Raw genomic sequence first — 11,484 nt, forward strand, 5'->3', positions numbered from 1 at the left:
ACGCCCTTTACACACCTCTCAGAACAACGTCATGTAACCTCATCATTTCACCAACAAAGAGAAGTTATCAGAAAACTAAGAAATATTAACTGGAACATACGCGATCACAAAAAGAAGATGATAAAAGCGGCCGTTTGTTTGCTTGCTTTGGTAAATATTCTAATTCAAAAGCATCGATGTGGAATAAGTGATACATTGATCATATTGATTTAATTTATCAGGACTCAAAATTAAATCACACATAAATACACTTATTTCTATTTTATTTATTTTTAAAGCTTCTGAAAATAGCCTGCTTATTCAGTCGAGTCTGTTTATGTTTATTAGCCACAGTAGCTGTCACATTTAGAATGAATGATAATATCTCTATTTTTATAAAAGCTCCCGAACAAAAAACATTATAATATTTTTTTACGATCTAAACTCTTGAGACGAGGCTTGTGACAGATAATTTAAGTTACTAAATAAATACACGATTGTGATAGAGAATAATAAGCAGACGTCTGATTTCTTCAAGTGGTCATATTTACCATGTTTACTATGGTAATGTTAATTAGAGACCTGCACGGGCCTCAAATCTAGGCCCGAGCCCGGCCCTGGCGCGAGACGCTCAGGCCCTAGCCCGACCCGTGTCCGACACCTAATCAGAATTAGGTGAGTCTGACACGAGCCCGTGTTTTTATTTATTTATTTATTTTATTACACAGCGGAAGCCTGCCCTATTTGCAACAATTAAAAAATGGGTCAGTTTTGTGTTATGATTATTTCATTTCTTTATCAAGTTAATTTAGAAAAATGTTTGGAGCATTTTTTTTTTAAATGACGATTAACGTTAAAAAGCCGAGCCGACAGCGAGTAGCCTAAAACATATTTCATCAATTAAGCCTCTCAAATTAACGCTAATACTTTACTTGGCTACAATAAAATCCATATATAAAACACTTCAAGCATATCACACAGACAGTTAGTTTAATAAATGTTTATTAAACCAAAGTAAGTAAAATAAAATAAAAAAATTGAAATACTGAGGCAGGCTCGCAACAGCGCTCGCAAACTAAATGAGAATTAGCCTACAATCTAAACAAATTAAATTAATTAAAAACAAACTTGCAGGTTATCTTACCTCAAAAATGCACCACAGAACATGTCCATTCTTTTTTCCATTAGTTTCCAACAGTTAAACGAAAATAAAGTCCAGTCAAATGAAAAGTTAGAACAGTCTCTAACAGAGCATCGTGAAGAAAAAGAATAGCCTCCAGAGTGGAAGGTTTTAACACAGTCCTCCTTTCTTCTATCACTCTTCCCACTGCGCTGAAGACACGTTCGCTGCTGCTGACGGGACACTAAACACAGAGCGAGCCAGTCATGACAGTTGCGGTAGCAGGGTCTCGTGCTGTTTACATTTACATTACTTTAGAGGCCTATAATAGCTACTACTACAATAAATGTCTATAAGTGAAGTATAATCGTGGGTCGCGCTGACGGAAAAGCGTGCGTGCGCATGTCAGTCAGTATGTCAGTTTAATTATAACGGGTTGAATTATCAGATTCTGAAAGTTATGAGGTTATGAAATGTCTATGTTTTTCTATCGTCGAAGTCAACTTCTCATTTTTTTAATTTAATGTCTAAAAATATAAATAGAAGGATAACCCAAAAAAGGCCAGAGGCCCGGCCAGCATGTGAGCTATAATGTGAAAATTGGCCCGGCCCTAGGGGCATAAATAAGTCGGGGCCCGTCAGGCTCGGGCTGAAATGCAGGGCTTTAAAGGGGGGGTGAAATGCTCATTTTCACTCAATCTCCTATTAATCTTGAGTACCTATAGAGTAGTACAGCATCCTTCATATCTCCAAAAAGCCTTTAGTTTTATTATATTTATAAGAGAAAAATAGTCTGAGCCGATTTTTTTCGGAAAAACACGAGCCGCTGGAGGCGTGATGTGTGGGCGGAGCTAAAGAATCACGAGGCTTTTGCGTTGAGAGCGTTCGGAAGTTGTGACATTACCGTGAGGAAAAAAAAAACATTATCCAAAACAAACCATGGCTAACAGTCAGATTCAGACGTTTATTTATGATCCAGAATCAGATCCCGAGGCTGAAACTGAAAGAGAGCAGCAGCAGCAACAGCGTCTCTATGTGGTATGTATTTAAACGGTATTTAGTTGCTTATGTAACCCCTCTCTCCCGGGTCCTTTCTGACACTCCTCTCACTCGCTCAGGGCGGGGCTCGAACCCGGGTCTCCTCTAACAAGGAGGCTAAATGGCTACAGCCACTAGCGTTTGTTGCTAGTGCGTCTCTTGAGATCGGGGAGGTTTACTTGCACAGCACTAACCCGCTGGCCTCTGTTACACTTAGCGGTTTTGGAAAATGACTAAGTTACTCTATATGTCGTCTTTTTTTTTCTTTAAAGGTGTACAAGGTTAACTTGATGTGCTTACGCGCCGATAGCTAAGTTAACAACACAGAGATATTTGAAGCAGTTTTACTCACCGCCTGCTGTTCCAACACATGATCGTGATACTTTTTCGTTGGGACTGCATTATCCTTAAGAAATAAACGATATGCAAATCCGGCGTAAAACTGGGCCTTGTTTGTAAAACAAGCATCTTCGAAATGCAGGGAACAAACAAAAACACTTGCACAACTCCGTTGATGCTCTTTAAAAATAAACTCCGTCAACTGGTCCCTTGATGTGTTTTTTGTGCAGGGTTGTCTTGCCCTTGCAACCAAAAACACACTTCTTTTGTGACATTTCACTCTCGCTCTGATCAGTGAATGTCTCGTCTTTGCTATACGGGAGCACGCGCTCTTCCGGCAGAAGTGCCCTTAGGACCCATATAAGGAAATTCCGCTCCATCTAACATCACACAGAACGATACTCGAAAAAAAAACTTTCCAAAACTTGTGACAAACCGGAAGGAGTATTTTTGGAACAAAAATACTCCTTCAAACGTACAACTTAATTTTTGAAACTTTGTCCATGTTTAGCATGGGAATCCAACTCTTTAACAGTGTAAAAAACTCAGTATGCATGAAAGAGCATTTCACCCCCCCTTTAATGTTAATGCCTAGTGTGCAGACTTTTGCATCGCTTATAAATATTTCTGCCTTGTATGGTGTTTATAATCCACATTGGATCAAGTTATAGATTAAGTGAGTTTTGAGCTCGACATATTATATATATATATATATATATATATATATATATATATATATATATATATATATATATATATATATATATATATATATATATATATATATATATATATATATATTATATATATATAAAAAAAAAAAAAGTGTTTAATGCTGGTGTTAAAGCTGTTATCTTCCTGAAATGATCCGCGGCGCAGACTCTCTATTTTTATAAAAGCTCCTGAACAAAAATCATTATTATATTTTGATGATATGCAACGTGGAGCTAAACTCACGAAACGACAGATAAAATGTTACTTAATAAATACACAATTGTGATAGAGAATAAGAAGCTGACATCTGATTTATCCAAGCGGTCATATTTACCATGTTTACCATGATAACGTTAATGTTTAGCGTGCATAGTCTTTTACATCGCTTATAAATATTTCTGCCTTGTTTAGTGATTATAATCCACATCGGATCAAGTTATTTCAAACACTTGCTGCTAACTAAGAGTGAGTTTTGAGCTCAACTTATTGTAAAAGTCTTTAATACTGGTGTTAAAGCTGTTATCTTTCTGAAATGATCCGCGGCTGACGCTCTCCAGACACGGAGAAACTCCACCTTTGTTCATAACCCCTCCTCTAGCCCCAGCTGGCCCGCTTTGGCCCAAGGTTTTCGTCGGGCCAAAAAACCCTGGCCATTGGCCCCGAGGAAGCCCCGGCGAGGCACGATCAAGCCCCGGAAGTGACAGTGGAAACGCGACTGGCCCTGGCACGCACTAGCACTCCCGGTTTAAGCTCACCAGTGGAAACGCGGCTATTGAGCACTGAGATAGGCCTACTATTTATGTTTTTGTCTGACAAAAAAAATATGCAGGTTCTACAAAGGGCATATGAGCCTGTTTGTATTGTCGTTTTCGTCATCTTAATTTGTTAATTGAGTGAAAAATAATTTAGTGTAGTCCTGTATATTTAATTTTTTGTCATTTACCCTATTTTTGCTTTTCAGTTCTTAGAAGCGCTGCAAGTGCACGATAATTTGAAAATGGATGAATCCAGGTTCTGATTAGGGATGCAATGATCCAATACTCAGAATAGGTATTTGCTCCGATACTGACATTTTCTGCGGATCGGTATCGGTCAGATGAGACTGATCCAAATACGATATTGTGCATATACTATGTGTTATTGTTGAGCCCCACAAAAGGCACAAAAACATTTTAAAGCACCAAAACATTCTCGTGCAATATATTTCAAGTGTTCTGAAGCCGTTCCATAGTTCAATGTGAGGTAAAGATTAATTTAAGTCATTAAATTCAAGTTCACCTAAACTTTTGTTTCTGCTGCGGCTGTCTGTCATCCTCCATTCAGCAATCAAACTGCGTGTTGCATTCGGTTAAAGTCAAAATGATGAAACTCAAAGCAAAGTAACTGAGGTCTAAAATTGTTCAAAGAAAAGGCTCAAAGTAACGCACACATTTAATACACTATGTATTAATATCTCTTCCCTTTGTACTAGTGATGTCCGGTTCGTGAGTGGATCTTTCGACTTAACCGGTTCTTCTTAGTAAACCAGTTCACCAAATCGGACTGAATTGTTTGAAACGTTTCGTGTCTCCAGTAAACATTACTCCACAAATTACTTAAGTTATTCATTTTTTTAATGTGGTTGACACTCCCTTTGAGTCAAAATAAACCAATATCCCATTTTTTTTTTTTCAATCAGTGTGTGACTGGAGCAATGAAGCTAAAAATTCAGCTTTGAAAGTCAGCATTGATTGTTCCCAGAGATGTATAAAGTACTAGAGACCCAGACTTGAGTAAAAGTACAAGTGCTCTATCAAAAAAGTGACTTGAGTAGAAGTTGAAGTGCTCTTTAAGCACCACACTTAAGTAGAAGTACTAAAGTATTCAACATTTTTTGTACTTAAGTATTGCAAGTAGTCTATTTTAAAATTTACTACTCAAGTACTGAAAGTAAAAGTACAAGTATTGTGCTATGTAGTTATTAAAGAAAGTACTCAAAAGTTTGAACATATTGTTTTTATCATTTCAAATGATTACCCTAAAGGACAATCACAATTCCTTTGACTATAACTTTTTGTAAACAAAAAAAATATTAAAGGGTTAGTTCACCCAATTTGCAAAATTACGTCATTAATAACTTACCCTCATGTTGTTTCAAACCCGCAAGACCTCAGTTTATTTTTGGAACACAGTTTAAGATATTTTAGATTTAGTCCGAGAGCTCTCAGTCCCTCCATTGAAGCTGTGTGTACGTTCTACTGTCCATGTCCAGAAAGGTAAGAAAAACATCATCAAAGTAGTCCATGTGACATCAGAGGGTCAGTTGAATTTTTTGAAGCATCGAAAATACATTTTGGTCCAAAAATAGCAAAAACTACGACTTTATTCAGCATTGTCTTCTCTTCCGTGTTTGTTGTAAAACAGTTCAAAACAAAGCAGTTTGTCATATCCGGTTCGCGAACGAATCATTCGATGTAACCGGATCTTCTTGAAACAGTTCACCAAATCAAACTGAATCGTTTTAAACGGTTTGCATCTCCAATAAGCATTAATCCACAAATGACTTAAGCTGTTAACTTGTTTAATGTGGCTGACACTCCCTCTGAGTTAAAACAAACTAATATTCCGGTGTTATTCATGTACTCAAACAGTACACTGACTGAACTGATGTGAAGAGAGAACTGAAGATGAACACCGAGCCGAGCCAGATAACGAACAACAGACTGACTCGTTCACGAGTCAAGAACCGTTTCTGTCAGAAGCGTCCGATTCGAGAACCGAGGAGCTGATTATACTGCGCATGTGTGATTCAGCCTGAAGCAAACCGACACACAGAGCATCTGACTCTGAACCAAACTGATTCTTTTGGTGATTGATTCTGAACTGATTCTGTGCTAATGTTATGAGCTCCAGGTAAACCGTAGGCTTGCAGTCAATGCCAATGATGCCATTACATAGAGCGCAAAAGAACCTGTGAACTGTTTTCTTCAACGAGTTTATTGAATCAAACTATCAGAAAGAACTACTGGTGATTCGAAAACTGATGCAACCTGTTCTTGACTCGTGAACGAGTCATTATCTGGCTCGGCTCGGTGTTCATCTCTCTCTTCACAGCAGTTCAGTCAGCACGCGTAGTCTTCGCTCAATGATGTGCCAGCTTCATCAAACCTGCCATCTACAGTTCTGGCAGTGGTAATGTGGGTTTGTAATGGAATGATTCGTAACATTTTTATAATTGTAACGAGTAACGATGCAGCACATTAAAAAAATATCGGAGTAAAAGTATTAAACTCATCAAAATATGTACTGAAGTAAAAGTGGAAGTAGGAGAAAAAAAATAATACTCTAGTAAAGTACAGTATTGTAAAGTAAATCTAGAGCTGTAGTCAAGTCCGGCTTTGTCGAGTCCAAGTCAAGTCCAAGTCCAGGACTAGTCGAGACCGAGTCAAGACCGAGTCCAAAGAGGTTCGAGTCCAAGTCAAGTCCAAGTCCAAAAGTTTCGAGTCCAAGTCCAAGACCGAGTCCAAATGAGAGAAAAAAGGGTCCTCTTCAAGACCCCATACTTAACTACTGATAATGTTTGTGATGCGAGAGAAAGCATATCTCCTATTCTAAGAAAATCATTTTACATTATTATTTGTAATGATCAAAAAGCATGTGCAAAGTAACAACTCTGTAGGACAGGGGTCTCCAAACTACATCCTGGATGGCCAATGTCCTGAAAAGTTTAGCTCCAACTGGCCTTAAAACACCTGGAAGATTAGTGTGTCTAGTAAGAGCTTGAGGGTTAGAGCTAACAGGGGCGTTAAACAAGATCCTGGGCCCTATGCATAGGCAGTCCTGATGGGCCCCCATGGCCCCCACCCATGAAAATATCCAGGTAAAAAATATATATTTCAGATTCATACTTTTCAAGGGCCCTCTCTTCCTTTGGGGCCTTGCTAATGAGTACTGGTTTTACCCCCAGTCCGACCTGGGAGCTAAACTTGGATAAACAAACAACTTTTAAACTTTTATAATTTTTATGTACTTCATTTTTTGTTGACATTATATCTGTGGTCAAAAATGTATATGACTGATGCCTTGGCACAGTGCACAGACACATGCAAAGCTCGGGATATGACAAATGCGCGCAGCAAGGCTAGAATGGATACGTTTGGCTCTACTGGGCATGCGCACACAAATACAGCGACATTTTTGTCATACTGTAGCTACTTAGTGCTTGCATAGACTAGTCGAGCTCTGTCGGAAACAATCGACTACTCCAGCATGCATTAACCATAATGAATACAAAGTGTTTGCAAGTACGACGTGAATTTTAGAATTACAATATTGCGTGGAGCTGTTACTATATGACCTTATCTATGTTGCATGTAAAAATAAAATATGTAATGTAATAATTAGGGTTGTGCCTGAAGCCGAATATGGCACGGATAATGGCTTAAAAAACGAATAACGCTCAAGGAATAATTCTGCCTGAATACTCGATTGAAGCTGACACAGTCTGGTGTTTGCTAGATAACAGGTGAGCCAGGGCATCAGCGCCAGAAGTGAATGAATGTAAACTTTATGAGTGAAAAGAGCGCAAATCAAACACCGCATTGTTGTCGCCTCTCTGTTTATCTCTCAGAAATCAGAGCATTGCAAGAGTAATTTTACCTATAATAATACATCATAGCTACACGTTATATTATTTGTATATATTTAAAAGGCAAATATTGAAAGCTTAGGCTACCATGAAACGAATGAATGGAATAAGCACAGCGCGCTCACCAATCAAACAGCCGCGCTGCGCGTCTCAGTCTCTCAAAAACCAAATCAGTTCTCTCTCAAGAGCAGGCTAATAATCAGCTTCGATTCGGATACATTGTCTACTTGTCCTACATGTTTGCATCTTTACCTTTTGCTGGTTTGCGCGGAACACACACATCTGTTAAGTGAAGTTCATTAACATTAAGACTCGCTCAAAGTGTTCTGCGTAATGAGAATGTGTGCATTGAATAGATTCAGTCGTGTTCAAATGATCACTAAACGTTTGTCATGACTCTCTGCTTGCATGATAAATATTATTTTAGAAATTAATAATTATTTCAGTTTAACACGACATACTTGTTCAGTGATAACTACGAAAAAATATATAAAATGTCATAACAGTCTTATCAAGTAACTGTACGATGTTGTATCCGAATGCAGATAGGAAAAATTTTGTGATTGTTACAGATACAAATACTGGCTGTTACATGAAAATGTAAATATGTAATGTCATATATAAAGTTTTTAAAATTTACATATGTAATTGTTGCATAAGGCTATACATTAATACGCATTTATTGATAAAAAAAAGAGGCTATCTAGGCTATCAAAGGCTATCTAGGTGTAGACGTAAATAAAACACTATCTAACAGGTAGAAAATTTAATTAGAAACATCTAAACTTTTCAGGTCGCAGTAAGTGCACCATTGGTCATGCACACCCTTTCCCGGAACAATACTGAAAGCTAAGGCAAGATGGAGAAACAGATGATCATAGTTGTACAAGGATAGCCATTTTTTAAATGAATCTATTAGCAAAGCTACTACAAGGGATGTTTAGTGCTGGAATTCCATTTATTCTTTGCTGAAACTTCTGCGTCATCATGGAGAGTGGGTCATGGTTGCCCAGCAACAGCAGACGCCACTGGAGCGCGAGCGCAGATTACAGAGTGCTTTGGAAATAAGGAGAGCAGCGCGCCTAGCGTTTTCCACACGTTTTCAGTCGTGACATCATGCAAATGTGGTTTTGTTTTGAAGGAGACATTTTTTATTTAATTTTTTTTGCTGGACTCGGTCGAGACCAACTAGAAGACTTGGCGAGTCCAATGGCCAAGTCCGAGACAAGTCCGAGTGCAAATTCAATGAGTCCGAGACAAGTCCGAGACGACAGAAAAATGTCTCGAGTCCGGACTCGAGTCCAAGACCGGACTCGAGTACTACAGCCCTAAGTAAATCCTTTTAGTACTTAAGTACAGTAGTGAAATAATTCTACTTCGTTACTATACATATCTGATTGTTCCTAATAAACTGTTTAACTGCACTCCCAAGTGAATATAAAATTATTTAGTGGGATAATTAAATGTATACTAAAACTACAAACAAAAATATATACATTTATTTTGTGCTTGTATTCTTTTAAGTCTTTCCTCTCAGTCACACACCTGACTAAATGGCTCATTATGCGGGCCTTTGTCTTCTCAGGTGTAAATCACAATGATATTCACGATAGTTGACACCTACTCGCATGACTTTTACTAATTTAAATCAATATATTGTTTTCTGTGAGTGAGTGAACAAGATGATTTTCACATAATTTAGAAAGAAAAATTCTAGGCTACAAGATGCAGTTCTCAAAAGTCCCGGGAACCAATGTTCTGTATGTGTTTTATGGCCTTATTCAAGGGATTTACAATTTTTAGTTTTTCCACTAACCACGCATAACACTGATTTCTCAAAAACACAATCATGTACATGCTGCTCTCATATTATTATAGCCCAGATTGTGCTGATTACAGTGATATTAGACTTTAGCCATTAAGATGTTTATAAGCAACTGAAAACAGCACAAATGTAAGGGCATGACAAAATTTCTCCAGGCCCCCAAAATACTCTTAGACCTCAGAGGGTTAAAATAAACTTATGAAAAATTATTTTATTTTTTGTAGGTCACAGTCACTTGGCTATTTAATTTTTATTCGATACTAATTTAATATTATAATCTTATCAGTTAGCGTTTTTATGTTTGGTTACTTGTGGAAAATTAGCATCCCTTGTTCAAAGAAGTATTTTTCACTGTGCCTCACCTGCGTCTCAGGGGTGATCGACTTCGCCTTCTGGGTGAGGAGCGAGACTGTCGACGTGATACAGACCTACGTCTGAGTGGTGAAGAGCTCACTTTGCGCCGTGCAGGACTCGTTTCCCGCGATCTCCCAGCTCCATCCACACGAGGACGCTTCCTAAGAGACATGAAGCAGAGTTGAAAATCATGGCAAAAAACATTATGCGATTAAAATTTTTCCTCTCTCTTTGGAGTCTTAAAAGCTCTTGGTGCATAAAGATCTGTACAGTTGCAAAGACTAAAGTCTCCAATCCAAAGAGATATTCTTTATAAAAAGTTAAGACTAGTCCACACCCTCCTAAAATGACTCATTTAAACACACCCCCACGTCTAAGTCATTGTGTGGGAAGATTTGCATAACACCACCAGTGATGCGTGGGTTGATCCAAAATGAGCGGGTGCTTGCGGTCACCCGCAGTTACGAGTCACCATCGAAATATTTTTAATGATATTCAGGTCACGGTCGGTCGGGTCGTTTGAAATAAAGATGCCAATTAAACCTTTGTAATTTATATAGTACTAGACACAATTTTGAAATACACTGGCCTACACTTTATTGGCTGAATAACTGGCACGAATAGAGTGACCACCTGTCCCGCTTTACTTTGTAAAGCAATTTTACCCTTTGTCCCAGATCACGCAAATTGAGCATCTGTCCCGCTTTTTCATTCGACCCTCCCTAATAAATGCACGGATACGTACTGTTAACTTATGTCCAACAGTTGAGAGGAGAGCAATAAAAGCATTAGTCGATAGGCTGAGTCGTACGTCAATCAAACTGTTGACTGGCGCAGGAATGTCTCCTCAACATACAACAATCTCAAATTGGAGAGCACCCGCGCTGCTCGGTCAGGTTAAGCAGCCATTGCCAGTGTGGCCACGAAAAAGAAAAAATACACTTTCAATAGCCAATGGACCACAAAACTCTTGGTTAAGACCTGTAGATGGCGAAGCGGAGAGACCTTTTTGGTCAGATTTTCTGTGGGACATGGTGGAGAATACGACGTTAAGCGACATGTGGCATGAGAGTACCACAGAAAAAAAGCACATCATCAAGAAACGGGGTGGGGGGGGGTATGGTTTGGTATGGCACAGTGATTAACCAGAAAAATAAAAAATGGCACGTCATGCCGAAAAGGTTTCCGACCCCTGGGATAATTCTTTAAAAAACAACCCCAAGTATGCATGTGCTGCATTCAATCAGTCATCACAACATTACTACACACTAGTGTTGTCAAAAGACCTGGTACTTCGGTACCAAGTCAGTATTAAAAAAAATTTAATGTGTCGGTACCAGGGTTTCTTTAAGTACCGGTAGTACCGGTAGTACCCAGGTCCTGTTCAAACCCGGTTCAGCGCTATGATTTCCGCAAAGCAGAAAACGAGGACGGAATCTCAAAATCCAGTCATGAAAATGAAACTTACATTTTAATATGGACAGTCAT

At 38.5% G+C, this 11,484-nt stretch overlaps 1 protein-coding gene across 1 annotated transcript in view; it reads right to left on the reverse strand.

Moving 5' to 3' along the window:
* The window catches only part of LOC127946055 (serine/threonine-protein kinase PRP4 homolog), a 106,800-nt gene that overhangs the window by 82,757 nt on the left and 12,559 nt on the right, over positions 1-11,484 (reverse strand). Inside the window, exon 3 of the mRNA XM_052542340.1 lies at positions 10,005-10,157. Within this exon, the coding sequence (XP_052398300.1) occupies positions 10,005-10,157 (153 nt within the window). The remainder of the gene's footprint in view (positions 1-10,004; positions 10,158-11,484) is intronic.

Source organism: Carassius gibelio, chromosome A24 (assembly GCF_023724105.1).
Source record: "Carassius gibelio isolate Cgi1373 ecotype wild population from Czech Republic chromosome A24, carGib1.2-hapl.c, whole genome shotgun sequence".
Taxonomy (NCBI): Eukaryota; Metazoa; Chordata; class Actinopteri; order Cypriniformes; family Cyprinidae; genus Carassius; species Carassius gibelio.